General features: G+C 35.0%; 1 protein-coding gene across 7 annotated transcripts in view; it reads right to left on the bottom strand.

Moving 5' to 3' along the window:
* Positions 1–23,047, bottom strand: part of LOC129393692 (zinc-regulated GTPase metalloprotein activator 1A-like) — a 61,231-nt gene that overhangs the window by 9,142 nt on the left and 29,042 nt on the right. For 5 of the 7 annotated variants that reach the window (XM_063604056.1, XM_063604054.1, XM_063604051.1 and 2 more), the window contains 6 exons: positions 20,714–20,773; positions 19,144–19,181; positions 13,213–13,259; positions 11,446–11,532; positions 8,770–8,814; positions 4,096–4,784 (listed from right to left, as the gene is read on the bottom strand). In XM_063604056.1, the coding sequence (XP_063460126.1) occupies positions 4,481–4,784; positions 8,770–8,814; positions 11,446–11,532; positions 13,213–13,259; positions 19,144–19,181; positions 20,714–20,773 (581 nt within the window). In that variant the 3' untranslated portion in view covers positions 4,096–4,480. Of the gene's footprint in view, positions 1–2,849; positions 2,907–4,095; positions 4,785–7,438; positions 7,477–8,769; positions 8,815–11,445; positions 11,533–13,212; positions 13,260–19,143; positions 19,182–20,713; positions 20,774–23,047 lie in introns of those variants that run through there. The other 2 variants (XM_063604052.1, XM_055097098.2) reach the window with 2 other exon arrangements.

Raw genomic sequence — 23,047 nt, 5'->3', positions numbered from 1 at the left:
TTAGACCAATATCCTTGATGAACATTGATGCAAAAATCCTCAATAAAATACTGGCAAACCGAATCCAGCAGCACATCAAAAAGCTTATCCACCATGATCAAGTGGGCTTCATCCCTGGGATGCAAGGCTGGTTCAATATATGCAAATCAATACATGTAATCCAGCATATAAACAGAGCCAAAGACAAAAACCACATGATTATCTCAATAGATGCAGAAAAGGCCTTTGACAAAATTCAACAACCCTTCATGCTAAAAACTCTCAATAAATTAGGTATTGATGGGACGTATTTCAAAATAATAAGAGCTATCTATGACAAACCCACAGCCAATATCATACTGAATGGGCAAAAACTGGAAGCATTCCCTTTGAAAACTGGCACAAGACAGGGATGCCCTCTCTCACCGCTCCTATTCAACATAGTGTTGGAAGTTCTGGCCAGGGCAATCAGGCAGGAGAAGGAAATAAAGGGTATTCAATTAGGAAAAGAGGAAGTCAAATTGTCCCTGTTTGCAGACGACATGATTGTTTATCTAGAAAACCCCATCGTCTCAGCCCAAAATCTCCTTAAGCTGATAAGCAACTTCAGCAAAGTCTCAGGATACAAAATCAATGTTCAAAAATCACAAGCATTCTTATACACCAACAACAGACAAACAGAGAGCCAAATCATGAGTGAACTCCCATTCACAATTGCTTCAAAGAGAATAAAATACCTAGGAATCCAACTTACAAGGGATGTGAAGGACCTCTTCAAGGAGAACTACAAACCACTGCTCAAGGAAATAAAAGAGGATACAAACAAATGGAAGAACATTCCATGCTCATGGGTAGGAAGAATCAATATCCTGAAAATGGCCATACTACCCAAGGTAATTTACAGATTCAATGCCATCCCCATCAAGCTACCAATGACTTTCTTCACAGAATTGGAAAAAACTACTTTAAAGTTCATATGGAACCAAAAAAGAGCCCGCATCGCCAAGTCAATCCTAAGCCAAAAGAACAAAGCTGGAGGCATCACACCACCTGACTTCAAACTATACTACAAGGCTACAGTAACCAAAACAGCATGGTACTGGTACCAAAACAGAGATATAGATCAATGGAACAGAACAGAGCCCTCAGAAATAACGCCACATATCTACAACTATCTGATCTTTGACAAACCTGACAAAAACAAGCAGTGGGGAAAGTATTCCCTATTTAACAAATGGTGCTGGGAAAACTGGCTAGCCATATGTAGAAAGCTGAAACTGGATCCCTTCCTTACACCTTATACAAAAATCAATTCAAGATGGATTAAAGACTTAAACGTTCGACCTAAAACCATAAAAACCCTAGAAGAAAACCTAGGCATCACCATTCAGGACATAGGCATGGGCAAGGACTTCATGTCTAAAACACCAAGAGCAATGGCAACAAAAGCCAAAATTGACAGATGGGATCTAATTAAACTAAACAGCTTCTGCACAGCAAAAGAAACTACCATCAGAGTGAACAGGCAACCTACAAAATGGGAGACAATTTTCACAACCTACTCATCTGACAAAGGGCTAATATCCAGAATCTACAATGAACTCAAACAAATTTACAAGAAAAAAACAAACAACCCCATCAAAAAGTGGGCGAAGGACATGAACAGACACTTCTCAAAAGAAGACATTTATGCAGCCAAAAAACACATGAAAAAATGCTCACCATCACTGGCCATTAGAGAAATGCAAATCAAAACCACAATGAGATACTATCTCACACGAGTTAGAATGGCAATCATTAAAAAGTCAGGAAACAACAGGTGCTGGAGAGGATGTGGAGAAATAGGAACACTTTTACACTGTTGGTGGGACTGTAAACTAGTTCAACCATTGTGGAAGTCAGTGTGGCGATTCCTCAGGGATCTAGAACTAGAAATACCATTTGACCCAGCCATCCTATTACTGGGTATATACCCTAAAGGACTATAAATCATGCTGCTATAAAGACACATGCACGCGTATGTTTATTGTGGCATTATTCACAATAGCAAAGACTTGGAACCAACCCAAATGTCCAACAATGATAGACTGGATTAAGAAAATGTGGCACATATACACCATGGAATACTATGCAGCCATAAAAAAGGATGAGTTCATGTCCTTTGTAGGGACATGGATGAAATTGGAGATCATCATTCTCAGTAAACTATTGCAAGAACAAAAAACCAAACACCGCATATTCTCACTCATAGGTGGGAATTGAACAATGAGAACACATGGACACAGGAAGGGGAACATCACACTCTGGGGACTGTTGTGGGTTGGGTGGGGGGGAGGGATAGCATTGGGAGATATAACTAATGCTAGATGACGAGTTAGTGGGTGCAGCGCACCAGCATGGCACACGTATACATATGTAACTAACCTGCACATTGTGCACATGTACCCTACAACTTAAAGTATAATAATAATAAATAAAGAAATTTTTAAAAAACTCAAGAAAAAATAAAAAATAAAAAAATAAAGTGAAGAGAGTTATTTGTGTGAAAACGCTAAGCTAAAATTTTCTATGTATTTCATGCATTTTCTCATAGAAAGAGTATTAGACATAGTGTTTGGTGTAGAAGTGTTAACGATTAGCCTCTAAAGTTAACTATCATTTACACTATAATTTCTACAGGAAAATGCAATATGATTTCCAAACAACCAATTAGTAAAACTTCCAAGAATATACCTCATTAAGAATGGTCTTGTATGCCAAAGGAATGGCAGGAAGCTTAAATCATGGATGCAATTGTGCGAATCATTCCTGTTAACTATGGGGAAAAAAGGTACATAACAATAAAAGTAACCAAATTATACAAAACATACCTTATTCCAGAGAGACTATCAAAGGCATGAAGATCTAATACATTAGAGAGATCAACTCTAAAAGGAAGAAAACTAACGTGAGCAGTTGGAAATTCTGTGAAATACATCCAATTAATCAAGAAAAAAAAACTCTGACTCTTAAAAAATTTTACACATAAAATTCATAGAAGTGGGCAAATGGTGTAACATTTGAATCACAGTTGAATCAAGATTGAAAATTATTTGGTTATTACTTCAATGAATTAGGTTTTTTTTAAACTTTCAATTATCTTTTCAATCCTGAAATTTATGAGCTTTTCAAATACATTTTTATAGCTAAAAAATCAGCTAAAGAACAGAAACTTTTCCAAGCAGCTTATTACTCAAAAGATGAAACAAAAGAAATGACAAATAGAATTAACAAATAGGTACATTCCAGATACCTCTGCAATTTTTGTATTTCTTTTATACCCCCTCCCTTGATATAACATGTAATATAAAAATGAGGAGTCAAATAACCAATGTACAAAATATTAAGTTACTCTAGGACCCTGATCTTCACGTGATTTGATTTCATTCATTCAGAATGGGGCTGCATGTAGAAAGAAAATTCCCACCATCCGAATAGACATTATTTCTCTTAGAATTATTTAATGATAATTAAACTCATTTAATTGAATCAAATGATTCAAATCAGGTGAGAATAAATAACATATCACAATTAGCATTAGGTTTGGTTTAAATATAAAAAAGCAAATTTATAAAGACTGGTGATTGAGTTATAATTTTAACATAAGCCCAGAAAACCACAGAGGACAGGCCGGGCGCGGTGGCTCATGCCTGCAATCCCAGTACTTTGGGAGGCCGAGGCGGGCAGATCACAAGGTCAAGATCAAGACCATCCTGGCTATGGACAACGTGGTGAAACCCTGTCTCTACCAAAAATACAAAAATTAGCTGGGTGTGGTGGCACGCACCTGTAGTCCCAGCTACTCGGGAGGCTGCGGCAGGAGAATCATTTGAACCCAGGAAGTGGAGGTTGCAGTGAGCCGAGATTGCACCACTGCACTCCAGCCTGGCACAGAGTGAGACTCCGCCTCAAAAGGAAAAAAAAAAAAAGAACAGCAGAGGACAGTGATTTCTCATAATCAAAGCTAAGGTGAAGAAATATTTAAAGAAAATGACAAATGTATAGTTTCAAATTTAGATTCCAGAAGCTTGCCAAACATTTCTTAAATTTTCTTACAAGGAAAAAAAACATCATTGGTCAGATTCAAGATTTTTTTTTCTTTAATGCACAAACATATAAGAAAAAACATCTCCTTTATCTTAGGACTGACCAACTGTGCCTGCTTTCTTTATTCTCAACAGTCTATCACATACTCGCACTCGTGACAACAATACTGTGTTAGATTACGAATGCTTGTCTTGGCAAAAGAGAGACAAATTCCCATCTTATTACTCCAAAGTTCTATGTTAGTAGACTGTAACAGCAACTCAAATTCTGGGCATTTTAGATGTACAGAATTAGAAAAATGATCAAGCAAAGAAGCAAATGTTCTATGAAGAAATTTTTGAATATCAGTTTACACTAAAAGGCCAAAGTCTAATATTAAACATATTTCCTTTTTCACCCCCCACCCCTCCCCCCACTACTGAGCATATTTATATTGACAGGTCACAAACAAGGGGCATGGGGGCTCCACTTTGGGAGGCCAAGGTGGGCGGATCACTTTGAGGCCAGGAGTTTGACACCAACCTGGCCAAACCGTCTCTACTAAAAATACAAAAATTAGCTGGGTGTGGTGGTGCACACCTGTAATCCCAGCTACTTGGAGGGTGAAGCAGGAGAATCGCTTGAACCCAGGAGGCAGAGGTTTCAGTGAGCCGAGATCGCACCACCGCACTCCAACTTGGGGGACAGAGTGAGATTCTGTCTCAAACCAGAGTGAGATTCTGTCTCAAATAGATAAAAATAAATAAAAATAAAAATAAAAATAAACCAAATGAATGAAGTTTCCCTCCAAGTTTGTCATCTTCATCTTAGGAAATAGCTTAAAGTTTAATAAAGTTTACACATGCCAATTTTGTGAATATCAAATTCAACAGTTTGGAAACACAAGCTTCTAAATAAACTGTTTCACTGTGACAGTGTCCTTGAGAATACATGTCATCCTGAGGTAATTCTGCTTTATACTCAGATTCTTTCCATACTTCCAAAAAAGGATCAATATTAGACCTGTACAACAAATTACACTCTTTTACAGAAAATAATAAAATATCCAAGTCTCTCACCAAATTTTCAAAAAAGAGGAAAAGTGTAAGCTTCCAGATGAAAGTTTCTATAGCTTTCCCCAAATTTAGTACCACCATGAAAAAGAAATTCTTCACTCATTCAAGGCATACGACTAGAAAACTAATTTCCATGGCATCAAATTAATTTCCTCCTTTGGAGATAAAACCATGAGATCTTTTCCAAAGCATTAAAATCGCCAAGAAAGAAAAAAAGAGAAAAAAGACCATTACCAGCATTTTAAAACTGAGTAAGAGAATGAAGTAAACAAAAAAGGGAAAGAAAAAGCTTCAAAAGTTCATTTTTCTCCTCATTTCTTGAACTCTCTATTCCAGAAGTACCTAATGTTTTTCTTAAAAGAGAGGCTTTCAATTTTTCCCTAGGTCTAAAGGCTGCTTTAAGTAGCCTAAGACCAAAGACAGGAGAGTGAAAACGAAGAGGGTTTTGGCTCTCCAAGGTGGGGGTGGAATTGCAGCTACTGCTTAGGGATATTTTCCAGTGGTCATCTCTTCAAACTCCAGTGAGTCTCACAAACAGGGTGCACCAGCCAATCCAAGTATCCAGTATCTACAATGCAAACTGTAGATACTATCCAAATTGACAGTAGATAGCTCAGTAAATAGCTGAGCAAACTGCAATGATAGCTCAGTCTTGAACTCTGGAAATAAATTTCCAAAAGCCTTCCCCAGTGGCACTTCAAACTCAAAAACGTTTACAAAACTAATCACATTTTCCAAACCTGCTTCCACCACTACCCGACCTGTTGCTCCTCCTTCCTGTATTTCCTATACCTCGGAGATTAGCCTCACATTGAATCTACCTCCCAAGAGTCATGTTGCTTTTAAAATCCTTCACTAACTCCTTGCTCCCTACAGAAGAAAATCCAAACTATGTATCATGGCATTCAAGACCCTTTGTGGTAAGTTCTCTATCTCTTCAGTCATACCACTTTTTCTGTGCTACATAATACCAAGTTTTCTAGCCATTCTAAAATATTCAAAGGTCCCTGGAATACAAAATCTTCCTTATACCTGGAAAGTTATCCCTACCCTACTCCATCTGTAAAAGCCTTATTCATTCTTTAAGACTCAGGTCAATGACTGCCTTCTCGGTCAATATTTTCCTGACTCTTTTTCAAGAAAAGTTGAGCAATCATTCCCTCTATTTTCCTATTATTATAGAACTCTGTGCTTTTAAAATTCTTGTATTAATATTAATATCTATTATGTTGCCTTTTTGTTTGTTTGCTTCTGTTTCCCCCCAATGACTGATCTCCTTAAAGGCAGAGTTTTTGCCTTATCCATTGCTTATATAGTCCTTAAAATGCTATGAAATGCATAGCAGGCAGTTTGTCAAATTAATTTAACTTATTATTGACCAGCTGTGTTTTGGTTTTCCTCTGTTCAGTCCACTTACATTTCTAAAAATTAAGAAAAAGTCTAGAGAAGATTAAAATGACACATCTTCTAACCTTTTACTCCTACTTCTGAAATCTATGTGGTTCACTAGTACTTCCATTTGCTACTAAATCAACTTAAGTCTTACCACTAAGACGATGCTACACACTATTCCTTTTCCTTACTCTTAACTACTCAAGGTGAGCCTTTTTCTACACATGCTTATAGCAGTTTATTGTCAGTACTTGTCGGCTACAAAATGGTAAAAAATTTTTAAAAAACAAAAAATAAAACAAAACTTCTATAAGAGTGACTTTGACTATTTTGTTAACCAAATCTCTGGGTTTTTTGTTTGTTTGTTTGTTTTTTTTTTTTTTGAGACAGAGTCTCGCTCTGTCACCCAGGCTGGAGTGCCGTGGTGCGATCTCAGCTCACTGCAAGCTCCGCCTCCCGGGTTCACGCCATCCTCCTGCCTCAGCCTCCTGAGTAGCTGGGACTACAGGCGCCCACCACCAGGCTCAGCTAATTTTTTGTATTTTTAGTAGAGATGGGGTTTTACAGTGTTAGCCAGGATGGTCTCCATCTCCTGACCTCGTGATCCGCCCACCTTGGCCTCCCAAAGTGCTGGGATTACAGGCGTGAGCCACCGCGCCCAGCCCAAATCTCCAGTTTCTAAACTGGTAAGCTCAAGTTGCTATGCCTCAAGGAATTTGAGAGAATATTTAATGTAAGATTCAGGACCCAATAGTAAGAATTCTACTCAGGACATCTGATCTTCATTGAAAAGGATTCTAATCCAACTTCAGTCCTCATAGCAAGGAAGTACTCTTTCAGAAAGTCCCTAGATTCTCAGATGCATTGGCAAGCACCATACACTGAAGAACTCACAGAAGATTTTAGTCACTTGCTCACTCATCCACTTGAAGTAAGAAAAATCAATCACTGCATGTTTATTGTTCTATAATAAAGCAAATGTTAGAAATAAAAGTTAGAAATGTCAAACACACTAAATTGTTACATAATAAACTAATCAAGACACAACTTTTATTCAGGACATGGATATTTCTGAAATGAAAACAAAAGAAGAGAATTGACTTAAAATGTTTATAAATACGAATATTATGACAGAACCAAAGCTATTTATGAGCATTATTTTTAAAAGCTTGTTTAAGTATTATGCACTTGTCTGTGTGACATTTTGTAAAGCGGAGAAAAATTAAGGAGAAAGGAATTGTAGAACACTAACAGGAAGAGGACAGATACTGAGGAATGGCTCATGGTATAAGTGAGATTATCAGAGACTTTCTACAATGGAATTTGAAATGCAGGGAGCACATTTGGTGTATGGTTGCAGAGGACTTACACTAAGGGCATTCTTCTGCTACCTCTGCCAGCAGATGAGTGGCTCCTGAGAATGCATACCAAATTAATTCCCCAGCTGTTCACATGCATATAAGCAGCTGCTGCTGTTACTGCCTAATACTTTTATGGCAGTCTGTCAGCACCTCTAATCTCTGCCATAGCAGACAAGCCACTCACCTAAGGCCTCTGCTGTACTTCCAAAGAAAGAATTTCTCAAGTAGAGACTGAGTGGAACTAGACTGCCAGCTGTGAGCCTCAGAGCTCCTGGCTGCCTGTTGCTGAGTCTATCAGCTGCTGAGCCTTTCTCACCAAAAAAAAAGAGCTTAATAAAATAACCCTGCACAGAAATTTTCTGAAATTAAGATAACATTCAATGGAAAACAGAATTTAATCTACAGAAATACACTTCACAGATGTTTTAGGAACAGAACCTAGAGAAAATGAAAGTCAAAATTTAATAAAAGAATTTGTCAGGAACTTCAAGGTAAAGACTCCATGTATTTTTTGGCAACTATAAAACACTAAGAAGGCTTTTTAAATATTAAAAAGCCATTTAAACACTTCAAATTAAGATTCCTCAATATACTTCAGATTTCTGTACTGAGTTACCCTCTCGAGTGTTTGTAAGTCTTTTCTTCCTCATTAAGCAAACACTTACACAGTGTTATCATGGCTTTGTAATCTTAGTTTTGAAGACAGGCAAATGTACTAGCCAAATATGCCAGACTAACTTATTAAGAGCATTCCAAACAACATTTTGGATCCAATTCTTTTTAAATGCACTTAGATCTTTCTTATATCAGAATCAAGCATATTTGTCAATTACTTAATGTTTATTATTAATAACTAAAATGATTTGTTATTAATAGGAATAGCTTTTTTAAAGTACCTTGATCTTTGTGTTTCTAAGATTTGTCCTAGTCCATTTATGGATCTGAAATAAATAATAAATGAGGAAGACAAAGTTTAAAAGTAAAAATTAACTTTTTAAAAAAGTATACAAAGTATATTGTTTCTAAAACAGGAAATAAGCATACCCAAATACATCTGGAACCAGAAAATAATTAAAAACAGAAAAACAAAACTTGCTTTAAAAAATAATTATGATTTTCCTTCAAACAATAAATCACATATATTCCACTCATACATCAATAAAGCATATATGCAAAAATTCGCACAACTGTCCGATTAAGGGCTACTTTGTGGTTAATAAAAAGACGCTTCACTTTAGAAAAAATCATTCATAAATAGTCAGTTATCCTAGTGTTCTTAAAAATGAGTAGATACTCAAAATTTTTACGGTGGTCACTTTTTTCCTCAGGCATACATGGTAGAAATGGCTATATACACACTAAAAATAAAAACCTAGTTGTAAGTTGCTTTGCCCCCAGCCTGTCCATAGTATTCACAGTAATTCTAAGTCACACATCCCAGGTTCCTTTATAGAATAACCTCGTCAGTTCCCTAATTAGGCTCTCTACCCGTTATGCCTGTTCTCCCTCTTTTGATACTATAGAATATGGCTTTGTATGGCACCAAAAAGTACCTGTTAAATTCTTTTCAACACACTGTACACCTCATCTATTTATCTTTTCCATTGCCTATCATCAGTCATCAATTCTCTATCATGAATTCAATTGTCTTTAGGGTTACTTACCCAAGATTCTTGCTACTTGTTCAAGTTTGTTCTCATGGGTAAGGCTTCCCACATATAATGATTCTGAGGCAAGTCTCTCCACTATTTTACAAAATTCTTAAATCTTCTTTTTTGAATACACTCTAGTCTGATGGCTAATTCCTCTCAAACATGTTTACCTTTTTTCACCTCCCCAAATATCATTCTGAGTCAGTCACAAGTCTGATATAAAGGGAGGGTAAAAGCCAAAAGGGTGTGTAATTTATCAAATTGCTTCTTCCAAATTCATTTCTAGTACTGTTAACAAGCTGGCTAATAATCAATATTGTCAGTGTCAGAGATTTAGCTTAGGTCTCTATAAGGATATAAAAGTCAAGTAATAATTATCATTCCTTTTATGCCAAAAACGTTTGCTAAATAGATTGTGTTCTTCTTAGCAATCACAATGGTGCACAAGATTTATGAAGAGAAACAAGATTAGAAGACCAGTGTCAAAAAATGTAAAAGCAATCTTCATTCATCACTTTCTCCTTTTCAAAATCAGCCATCTTTTTCTTTCTTCCCTTTTTTACTATACCTTGAACTTACTATGTAAGCTAAGAAAAAAAATTACATAATATAGCTAACAGAGCACTTACTATGTGTCAGCACTGTGCAAAGTTTACCAACATTGTCTCATGTAATACTCAAAGCAAACTTATGATAGGCATTATGCCTTTTACAGAGGAGGCTTTAAAAGGGTAAATAAGCTCCCTAAGAAGACAATGAGAAACAGACCAAGGATTAGAACCCAAGCAGATTCCAAGGTCTGTGATCTTTAACACTACGCAACAAGACCTACCCTCCACGTGGAGACATTATATTTTTTTATAGTAAAGTTTAAGGACATTACTATTAAAATAAGATGAAATATGTGGAAAAAATATGAATTTCTTTCTTCCACAATCATTAATCATGGCAAATAATCTCCTAATGAGCCTTACCTTTATTGATTCAATTTATAATATATACTATATGAACTGAGATGACAGATTCAAAATCTAATGTCAGTAGAACTTATAAATACTAAGAATAGTAATTTTGAGCCATCACGCTCAAAGCATTGTACACATTAAACATAACGAATAATAATAGCTACCGAATGTCTCTCTGTATAGGGCTTTTATTAGTTCAGGTCTTACAAAATAATTCAAAACAAAGCCCCTGAACTATAACCTCATTTGAAAAGTCCATCTTTGTTTTCAAAAGGAATGGGAGTCTCCAGAACAGTCAGCAAAATGACTGTTAGCACGTATTTGAGCATCATTCATATTGTCCTGATTGTCCTATGCTGATCAGCCTTGGCTATGGACAAAGAAGATATTAAAGCAAGCTGGACGACAAGGCATGGTTGACAGTTAAGGAAGATGAAGTCAACAAGAGTTCAGAGAAAACTGAGACCACTTGAGTCAGGGAAGACTTCACATAGGAAGTGGGGAGAGACAGAATAGGCTCTATAGAATAAATTTAAAAAAAAAAAAAACAGAACAAGAAAGAACTCAGGGATTGGCAGAGTGAGAATACATTATGAGTAAAGACAGGAACTGACAGGATGCATCCATGGGAAAGTGAATTAACCATCCTGGGTAAAGTTAGGGAAGATTGACATTAGGAAAGAGTCAAAGAGAAGACAGGAAAAGAAAGATGGAGTGAGAAGACCCTGAATATCAGTCTATTAACTGTGAACTATATTCTGCAAGCACTGGGGACTAATTTTATGTATTACCATTTATATAACAATTAGCCATCAACAATATATGTGATTCCCTAACGTTCTTGAAGCAGGTCAACCTTATACCTTAAGTTTCTACAGGGCAACAATCAGAGTAAAAAATATTCTGTGTATACAATATGGATCTGTAGGCACTTAACACACTTATCATTTTGTACCTAATTGTCGTTCTTAATTTCTTTACATCTTCTTCTGGCACCAAGTCTGTTTTATTAATGAGAATGATATCTGCCAAAGCAACTTGCCTAAAATAGCAAACAAAAAGAAATGTTAAGAAATTTTAAATAATATACACGCATGCAGATTAATACATCAAAAGAGAAATGTTAACAAATTAAAAATAAATAAAAACACCTCACGTAGATCAATATATCAGTTAAGAATTATATAGTGCTCTATAGGAGTGATTCAGTTTACTCCTAATCCGCTAATTTTTCAATGTGAATGAATTGTATTCATTACTATGCAAGTTCAGATTTCACATTACCCATTCGCAAAGTATTTACTAAGTTCTGTTACTTGCTACTCTTGTGCTACAAAGATAAGTCTCAAAAAGTTTACAATCAAAAGGATGATTTTAAACTCATAATTTTCTTTGTGAAGAAAAGCATAAAATTCAGATATCCAATATGGTAAAAAGAAGAAGAGTTTACCTACTAAAATACTGTAATATTTACCAAAATTTTCAAAGAAATAGAATAACTTCACTTAATACTAAAAACTGTATTAAACAGGTTTTTTAAAACTATACTTCAGAGCTGGGCATGGTAGAGCACACCTGTAGTCCTGGCTACTTAGGAGGCTGAGGAGGGAGGATCCCTTAAGCCCAGGAGTTCAAGTCCAACCTGGGCAACATAGCAAGACTCCATTTCTTAAAAAAAATAAGCTATACTTCAGAAGATATATCAGGATATTGCCCATATGTCTTCTTTATCACTATAAATATACTGTATATTATCTCTGTAAAGAATCCAGTTGACTGAATGCTAGATAACAAAGCAGATGATAATAATCAGAAGCTCTATTTTCTATTAACAGGATAGTAAAACTGGAAATTCTTTCAATTTTCCTCAATTATTCAGGGTCTTATGCTTTATCTCAAAGAATACAACTAAATTCTCAAAACTAAATTAACTTTAGTTCACTGAAAGAGCAGGTTTCAACAGTATGTACATCACAAATCCAATTTGGCTATTTTCTATTTGGCTTATTTATATTTTCTATAATAACCATATTTTCATAAGGAAAAAAGTTATAAAAATACTTAAGTTCAGCCAGGCGCAGTGGATTCATGCCTGTAATCCCAGCACTTTGGGAGGCCGAGGCGGGTGGATCACCTGAGGTCAGGAGCTCGAGACCAGCCTGGCCAACATGGTGAAACCCCATCTCTACTAAAAAAAAATAAAATAAAATAAAATAAATTTAAAAAAAATGCAAAAATTAGCTGGGCATGGTGGCGGGTGCCTGTAATCCCAGCTACTTGGGAGGCTGAGGCAGGAGAATCGCTTGAACCTGGGAGGCAGAGGTTGCAGTGAGCCTGCACTTCAGCCTGGGTGACAGAGTGAGATTCTGTCTCAAAAAATAATAATTATTATTATTATACATATATATATATAAAATCTTCAATCCCAAAGAAATTGTATGACAAGAAAATATTTTTAAATGTTAATATTTCCCGAGTTCCTCAAAATTACAGAACTCCTGTGTTCAGCATTCACTTTATGCTACGACAAAAATGACTTTAAGTAAAAGTTCAGTTATGAGATCATTATAAATAGATAGCAATAATTCAACTAAGGGAAAAAAAGAAAATAAATTTTCCTTGACTATGTTTTAAATTTTCTTAGTTTGTTTTTGGTTTTCATCTTAGTGATTTTTCTCTTTACAATTAGCCAGCAATCAATATATACTTTAAATATGAATACCTAGTAGCTTCATTGATAAGGCCATCAGGTTTCTCTTCTGTTAAATGCTAAACAAAAAAAAGTTTGAATAAAGTTACTATAATACAATAAAAAATCTAATGTCAACACAAAGGATTTTACTTTAGAGACATTTTCTTGCATCTAATAAAAACTTCAACATGTTCTGTTACTGAATACACAAATCCAAAACTAACTTTTCTAGCTGAAAGCATTTTTCTTCCCCATTTGCAATTTTTTTCTACAAGTGAACCTGTGGGGTTTTATACGGGGAGGAAGAGCGCTTAGGATTTCATACTCCTGACCTTTTCTTTTACTTAAAAGGAAAACCCCTTTGATTCACATAATGTCATAAAAACATAGAAGATTACAGTTCAGATTTTAGGTATTTTCCTTCTTACAAAACTGTTCTGGTTCTAAATATTCATTATTACTTATTTTTAAAAAAGGATAACCACTGAAATATACTTTCTTAGAATCTAATATACTTCCCTTCACACCAAACCCCCATATTAGAATCTAAAATACTTCCCTACACCCCAGCCCACAATCATGCACCATGTGAACTCAGTACTAGGCCTTTCAAACACCCTAGAAACAAATAAGTGGTGGGAAGGCTGATTCAGCCCTGATTCTAGCCTAAAAGCAGTTTATCATTTAGAAACCTATACTTGCTAATCTGGCCTCTCAGTGCAACTGTTTATTTTACTGACCTCTCCAGAGTCAGGCTAACTCCAAAAAATATTTTGACACTGACTTAGAGCCCAAGTGGTAGTTTTCATCTCTCTGGAGGCAAGTTTTGTTGTCTGTTTTTTTTTTCCCCCCCTCATAATCCTGTTTACATCCCTAACATCATCAACATCACAAGCTTCTTCTCTGGGAAATTACACTTTTACCCTCATTACCTCAAACCTCAATAGAGGTTCCCTGTCACAATAAAAAGCTGGCTACTGAGGTTTAGAGGCAACTAGATTATAGTAATACTCTATATTTGAAGCCAACTTTACAAATGAATTAAATCCTTGAATCTAACTTTATAAATTATATACATTTTTCTCATTTAGCTTTCATAATAATTATGGGAGATGGCTATTTTCATTTATAAAGGAAGAAACTAAATCTAACACCCTCATCATCACAGGATACTATATTTTATATACAATCACAGGGACTTTTTTTTTAATTGAACACACACCCATCAAGTAAAATGAACATAATTTTAAAGTCTTTGTGAAATCTTTTATGCCACATAAAATCAGTCTGTGTACAATGCTACACAAATGTCAATAACCATATATCAGAGCCAAACCAGTTTCATAATTCACGGGGAGATGATCATTAGGGGTATCTGAATAGTTTGGAACCTCAGAGCAAGCAGGTAATAATTTTATTTAACAAGCTTGATTAGGTCTATAGAAGAAACATTTTTTCCTTCTAAAAGTTCAGCAAATTCTATTTTGAGGAAAACAAAACTGAAATAAAATCATGGCAATGATACTTCTACTTCAGGCAAAATCTTGTTCAATTCAACTGCAGATCCACTCTGCAATTATTGAAGTCACAGAACTTGACAAGTATTGTATCAAAAATCATTCCATGCCAAAAGATCAAGTTTAATATTTTTTTCATAATTCATCTTGGCCTGAGGCTACAACAAGTCCTATTGTTATATACTCTGCCTCTAGAGAATGAGGCTGCTAACAGACCTTGGAATGGTGCCTGGCACAAAGGCTCAAGACATATTTGTTGAATGAATTGTAATTAACACCTCCTGTTGTGGGGATACATAAAAGATGTTACATGAAAAATGCCATCTAACATGCAGCAACAAATCTCTTCCCATTAAGCAGTAAATCTACTTAACAATGATATATTTTTGGCAAGGCATCTGCCTCTGAATGATCCTATAGTACTGAAAATTCTTTTTAAACTGAAATATTTTTCAAGATATTATATTATTGACCTTATGAAAGCTTTTTTAACATATGAAATTGGGGTTATTTGGCTATGAGTTTGTGAGGCATAAAAATGATATGACAGAAGAATTACAGATTTGTTTTTGCATTTCCATGCCTAAATGTAACTAATACAATGTTAGTTTCACAAGGTAATGTGCAATGTTTTAAATGCATTTACCTCTCCAAAATATTAGAATTCTTCACTCAAAGCTAACAGTGGTAGACTAACGTTTTACTACTTCCAGGCAGTCAGAAAGTATCAAATATAAAAATAAATGAAAATCACCCCAAATGAGAGCCTGCCAATATTTACAGCTGTATTAAAATTATATGTAATCATATATAATTATAGCAGAAGAGATAAATGTCCTCTTCTATGCCCATAGGAAAGCTATACAAACATTTTAAAAAATAAGTGCATATTAACATTTATTTTCTTTAGACATCAGCCCTGCATTTCCCTCATGTGACTTCCTACCTTCCCAAGTCAAACTCTGCAAAAAGTATAAAATCAATGTCTTCTATTCAAAAGAACATTCTCCAATAATACATTATATACCATTTGGTCATTAAGTCAGATGACTTTCATTTATAAAATAAAACAAAATGGAAATTTTGGCATTCTATTCCACCTGTATAAGTGAAGAAAAAATTTTTGCAAAATATTTTTTAAATATTTTATACTACATAGATGTCCAAAGTATTCCTTATCTCTGCTTAACAACTATGGCTTTTGCTTATATATCAAAAAAGACAAAAATAATTTTGATACTAATTAATCCAACATATTCAAAAGGCTAAGGATCAAAACCCCAATTTAACTTACCACAAGAAACAAAGGAAATTAAAGGGGAGTGGTGTGAGATGTTGGTCAAAGAATACAAAGTTTGTTATACAAGATGCATAAGTCATGGAGAGCTAATTACAGCATGATGACTGTAGTTAATTCTATTGTATACTTGAATCTGCTAAAACATAGATCTTAATTGTTCTTACCACCCCCTCTCAAAAAAATAGCAATGTGAGGTGATGGATAGGTTAACTAGCTCGATTGTTTTATATTTCACACATTGTATACCTTAAATATATATAATTCTTACTTGTCAATTATACCTCAATAAAGCTGGGGGGGTTAGGGAGAGAAACAAAGGAACTCTCTGAAATAACATCACTGTAGACCTAAATTCATGAAGGGCTATAGGGTGTCCTTTTCTGCAGAAAGAAAGAAAGAAGCAGGACCGAAAAAAGAGAAAGAAAGAAAAGAAAAAACTATCTTAAAACCCACTGGCTATGAAAGAACACTGCTGTTGACCAGAGTGGAAATAAATCTAGTGTCAAAGACGTCTGGTGTCATTTTTAAAAAGCAGCAGCAGGAACTATTTCTTTCAAATGGATTGGTTACAGATGTAACACTATTTTAGTTTTTAAAAAATTATTGCATAATGTCAGTCTATTTATTGTTCTGATCTTTTCCAAGCTAACTGTTTTCTGACTGAATTGTTTCAACAGATTGTGCAATATAACAGAGGAACCAAGAAGAAACCTCTCACTTGACCTTCTCTGGGTAACTTCATTCATTGCTTCTATTGCATTAAATGCTGTCACATTTGTGGAACTGAAAAGAACAATGTCAGTAGCCTGGGTGTCAAGTCCTGAGAATAGAGAGCTGTCATTTTAAGTTGTCCAATTCTTTGCCTATGATTAAAAAATGAATATTTCAGATCAATGGGTGACAATCCTATTAGCATGATACCCCATGATATCAATTACCACTTCAGTTTCAATTTGGCTGGCTGGCCACAGGGTACCATTTCTCAAATTTACTTGTGATGGGCTGGCTCTGTGAAGCATGACATTCTTAAATTGCTGCCCATTATCCAAGTGTCATTACTTGTACTGCCTCAGAATTCTCTGAATCACAAGCAGCTACTGAGGTCAAGCTTTGCAACCAGAGGAATTGGACAAGTTGGAAAATTCTTTATATCAAGGCAAAGTTATTTATCTGGCATCCGACTTAGAAAATCTAAAGTTTCCATTATCCTGACAGTGTGTCAGTTTTGTGTAGGTATACTGATTTAATAATTTAAGAGGTTTTATCAAGGTAGCAGGAGGTTAAACGTTTACTGTGTTTGCATTATTCAGAATGTTGCTTTGTTTTTTTGGCCTCTATCATGCTGATAATAGATTCTATTTAACTCTTCTCCATACCCAACTATACATATAAAATTATTCCTATAATCATAAAATACATAAACAGTTTGACTTTTGGCATGGCATTTTCAGTCTATCAAAATAAAAAAAAATGTCTTAGCAGTTATCTGTCACATAGGTATATCAAATTTTGTAATAAATTTATGGAAGAGGTAGATTCAAACATGCCTATAATAAACATTCAAAATGAATAATTTGGGGCTTTTTTGCTACCTCCATAAGCATTTTGCAAGAAATATGATTTCCAACAGTCATTGGAATTTTTCTGCGTGAAACTGTAATACTGTATTTGGGATCATTCTTTGATTCTTAAATTATATTCATAAATTCATAAATTGAGATTTTAAACTCTAAAAAAGGAGTTTTCTTCCAAACTTTTCAAATTAGGGCACTCTATCAACGAGGGAGAGAAGACCCAGTGAAGAGGTATTGGTAGCTATTTGACAAACCTGACATATCCCCTTAGAGCATAATTTCAGCAAAGATTTGGGGAAAAAAAAGCAAACTTAAACATTAACAAGTTCAGGCCGGGCGTGGTGGCTCATGCCTGTAATCCCAGCACTTTGGGAGGCCGAGGCAGGTGGATCACTTGAGGTCAGGAGTTCATGACCAGGCTGGTCAACATGGTAAAATCCGGTCTCTACTAAAAATACAAAATTAGCTGGGCATGGTGGTGTGCACCTGTAATCCCAGATACTCAGGAGGCTGAGACAAGGGAATCGCTTGAACCTGGGAGGTGGAGGTTGCAGTGAGCCAAGATGGTGCCACTGCACTCCAGCCTGGGCAACAGAGTGAGACTCTGTCTCAAAAAAAAAAAAAAATTAACACGTTCAGATATGAGGTTGGATACAAAACAGACACTAATTTTTAAACACTGAATTTAAACTTCTAAGAACTTACTGCTTTGGGCCCTATCCATATGCTCAGATTGGGAACGGGTCAGTGGGTGGGATGATTTCATTCTCTTCTGCCTTTAGTGGTATTTCACTTGGGAAGTTGAGAAACATCATTTTACTGTATGTAACAACATACTTTTAAAGATCTTACTAAATGCATTTTATAAATTAAACCTCATTTAAATGCATTCTAGGACCTTAGAAGTTAACAAAAACATTCATAGCAGGATGTCTTTTACACTTGATCTCAGCCAAAAGACCAAGAAGTGATGCAAGATGCCTTTTAATGGAGAGAGTCTTCTTACTAATCCTATGTGTATATCCTGATTTTCTTCGATATGTACTTTTTAAATTTTAAGTTCCAGGGTACATGCTCGGGATGTGCAGGTTTGTTACATAGGTAAACAGGTGCCATGGTGGTTTCCTGCACCTATTAACCCATCACCTAGGTCTTCAATATTTTTTAAAAACTCATTTCCAGTGTGTGTTTAATAGTAATTTAACAAGAAAAATAAGATCTCAGATGCTTTATCAAGCTCAGCTTCTTCTATGGAACAGAAAAACTTACCAATATTGGGGTTGAATCCTTGTGAAGAGTTATACATACCAAACTCTATCCTAACCCCATATGCTTATTACAAATTATAATTCCAAATTTTATCACCAACTCAAACTCAGAGTAATAGAAAAGAAATATTTAACACAAACTAATAATTAAAACACAAATTTCACCTATTGTTCAGGATATCTTTTTGAGAAAGGTTTTTGTTAAAGAAAATTTCAGATACAAACATAAAGAAAATTAAACAATCAATCCCCATATTCCCAGCTCTCAATAATGAGCCACTCATAGCAATCTTTCAACTTACTTTTAATCCATATTTTGAATCCACAATAGTTATGATACCTACAAAGGAAAAAACATTTTAATCACTTTTTAAAAAGAATGTTTATTAATATTTATGCAACCATACTTCAGAATGAAAATTAAAACTAACCTATTTCAGTTCACAAATACTACTCAATAAAACAATGTACTGTTTTTTTCTCTTGCCAGTGCTGCCATTTAATTAAATTCCAGTAATAAGTCAATGTGTTTCATGAGTGGCTAGCACTACTTTAAGGCACTAGAGAAGATATAAAACAAATAAAAATGTTAAATTAAATAAATAAGAAAATAAGATTTCCTTGGCACTGAAAAAGCTTACAATCCAAAATATAAGTCAAATTTCATAACATAGTCAAATGTGATAAGTACATAAGACAGGTTATTTCTAGTTTATTTTCACATAATCAAAATCAAGACTTTTCTTAAGATTTAAATTATTGCCTAAAGAATGAGACATCTTAAGGTATCATTCCTAACATCTCTCACCAAATCCAAATCCAACTCATAAATGTTTTACATAACATATGCCTAAGTTTCCAAACTACCAATTCATTTTGCAATCTCTGAATATATGCTGATAACAAAAGAATGAGTTTAATTATGCCTAAGGAATTCAACCAGTTACCCGCCACATATATTAGAGCTCAATGATGGGGCCCAGCTTAATAATTCTTAAATTTCTTAATGATTATTACTTTTGAAAAAGTAAAAAATTTCGACTGGTTTTTAAAAAGGTGAAAAAGGGAAAGAGAAAGGGAGAAAACATAGTCGCTTAACTAAGAAAGTTTCTAATATATTTTCAATGAAGGCATGTCATTGCCCAAAAGTGTTCAGGTAAATAAAGTAAGGGAGGAGTGTTTAATTCTTATCTTCAAGAGAAAATAAAAGCAAAAATATGATCCTCATATTGCCTGGCGGATTAAAATAAAAGGCTCTAACATTATATTAAGGGCATAAATCAAACAACAGAGGATACAGAAAACCTACAAAGCATTTTTTTTTTTTTTAAAGAAAACCTTAGTGGAAGCACTAAATTCGAAGTTGAGTGACATCGAGTTCCACCACTGTCTGGGGTTTTTTAATCTATATGAACAAAGATTTCATCATTAAACTAAAGTGTGAAAAGAACAACAATGCAAGGAATTAAAGTTATAATATGAATGAACAACAATAAGCTTAACCATAAAGATTTTACTTAAAAACAAAAGAGGCAGGGTGTGGTGGCTCATGCCTGTAATCCCAGCACTTTGGGAGGCCGAGGCTGGCGGATCACCTGAAGTCAGGGGTTCAAGACCAGTCAGGCCAACATGGCGAAACCCCGTCTCTACTAAAAATCCAAAAATTAGCCAGGTACGATGGTGCACGCCTGTAGTCCCAGCTACTCGGGAGGCTGAGGCAGGAGAATCACTTGAACCCAGGAGGTAAAAGTTGCAGTGAGCCGAGATCATGCCACTGCACTCCATGCACTCCAGTCTGGGCAACAAAGTGAGACTCTGTCTCAGAAAAAAAAAAAAACAAGAAAGATAAAAGAAAACTGTTTTTTAACTTACCATCAAGGTAAATATCACTCCCTAATTCAGCATCAACCCAAAACACAGAAGCCACTGCACCTGAAAATATATAATATTCATCAAATAAAAATATTTCTTCACACTGAGAAACATGATTCTATCCATGTTTTAATTTGCCCTGATAAAACTAACAGGTAAACACATATATCTTCTTATGGAAATTATAGTGATAGAACCTTTAACTATTTATAGCAAAAGGGAATTATAGTGACAGAACCTTTTACTATTTATACCCATTCCATTTCCATCTCTCGTTATTTCCTTTAAAAAAGACCAATTCTAACCACATATAAACAAAACATCATTCTTCTACCGATGCCATAATAATTTAATTAACAGATATTATCAAACAATTTGAGCAGTATGGCTTTGTGCACATCAGACTTATTTTTATTTTCTCACCTCTTTAATATGATAATCATTCAATCATAAATAGTGAATTATCACTCTAAAGGAAAAGGAAAACAAAACATAGATAATTCCAAAATCACTTGCCCCAAAAAAATTTACTTGCAATCTGTGTAGAACTAGAAGTAAAATTATATACTCTATGGCATTACTAATTATTTCTCACACTATTTATTTAGTACTGTATAAAACCTGGGTCTTAGGAAAAATTTTTCCTAAATAATAAATTAAAACTTGCTTTTGACAGAAATTGGTTCAGTACCAAACCACATACCCTGATTAGTATGCCACAACGCAAGAAAAAGAAAACTGACAGCAAGGAAAGTATTTGATTTTTGAAAGCATCACGGGCCCAGTTAGTGACAGGGCTGTCTAAAAGAATGAGTGTAGGAGAAAAACAAGGATAATCAAACGCATTCCAACGTCTAAAGCTGTCCACCTACTCTGACAAGATGTAGTCCCCCAAGCATCACTCAGTGTCAACAATGAAATACCTGTCAGCTGTTTACAGTGATTACTCATGCAAGATATAGCAAGGGCCACAAGATCTAATGGTTTCCTGATACCTATTGATTTTTTTTCCCAAAAACTTAATAGTTTTCCAATTTGACTCAAATAGGATTTGTGAGTAACAGGGGCTGAATCAATGTCCGTTCTTTTCAAGGAAATTACTTTACCATGACGATTATTTAACTTAGAACTGGAGAGTGTCAGTCTCCAAAACGGGAAATAAGAATTTTGTTCACTTTCTTGGCTAAAACATGATTTTAATTAATGAGGGGGAAAATTAAACCTACTGTATCACTACTCCAAACAATAAGTCATTTAAAAAAGCATGAATTTTTTCACTCAGTAAAATATCTAACATACATAAATCATTTTGTAATTTTTAAAAATTCATTGATTTTTATTCCAATAAATAGTTTACAAATCCTACTGTTAATATTTGCCTCTTAAGTTGAAATGTGAGAGTATATTAATGCTTTATTCTAAAACGGGTATTTATCTTTGATATAATACTTGCCAGACTACATGAGAAAGATCTATTTAAAATTTGGATGTAGGTATTTAGGAGGAGTAAAGATGAATGAACAAAATTGATCAGTGGCTCTCAAACCAGGGTGCTTTTCTCCCCAGGGAATATTTGGCAATGTCTGAAGATGTTTTTGGTTGTCTTAACTAGGGGAATGCTACTGGCATCTAGTGGGTAGAAGCCAGGGATGTTGTTAAATATCCCACTCTGCACAGGGCAACCCCCTCACAACAAATAATGATCCAACCCAAAATGTTATTTGTGCTGACACTGAGAAAACCTGAACTACATTTTAGAATCTCCCTTCTTCAAAATCTAATAAAACAAAAAATAAAAACAAAAAATAAAACAAAAAGGCCAACATTTTATTAGCAGCAACCAAATATAAAATGGCCTGCCATAAATTTTGAAGACTGATAGTCAAAATAAGAAACAAAGTTATAGGTGATTGATGGTCATTCCCAACTCTACCCCTACCTCCAATAAGAGGTTGTAGGGAAATAGTTTACAAAATCCTAAACACTTACCAGAAATACACTCCAAAATGGCAAAAAGTAGAGCCGAGGAATGAATAAGCAACACAGGGAAAAGTCAACAAAAAAATTTCAAGAGTGAGTTTTAACCATCTCCATGCTTTGGGAAGGAGAAGGTCAGGTCACATTCTAGGGCTCAGAACAAAGAGAAATGAGAGGTCTGAGGTCGAATGATGTCCCCATACAAGGCAAAGGAATTTTATTCATAAGCAGTTGGGCAGACCCAAGAGTGAGATACTTGGTACTTCAAGAGAGCAGAGCCTAAAAGCCACATTGCCCCCTTTGGCTCTCTGAATCACCACTTTTCCCTTCTCTTTCCCTCCACTCCAACAATATACA

Source organism: Pan paniscus, chromosome 3 (assembly GCF_029289425.2).
Source record: "Pan paniscus chromosome 3, NHGRI_mPanPan1-v2.0_pri, whole genome shotgun sequence".
Classification (NCBI taxonomy): domain Eukaryota; kingdom Metazoa; phylum Chordata; class Mammalia; order Primates; family Hominidae; genus Pan; species Pan paniscus.
This window is presented reverse-complemented; position numbering and strand designations above follow the sequence as displayed.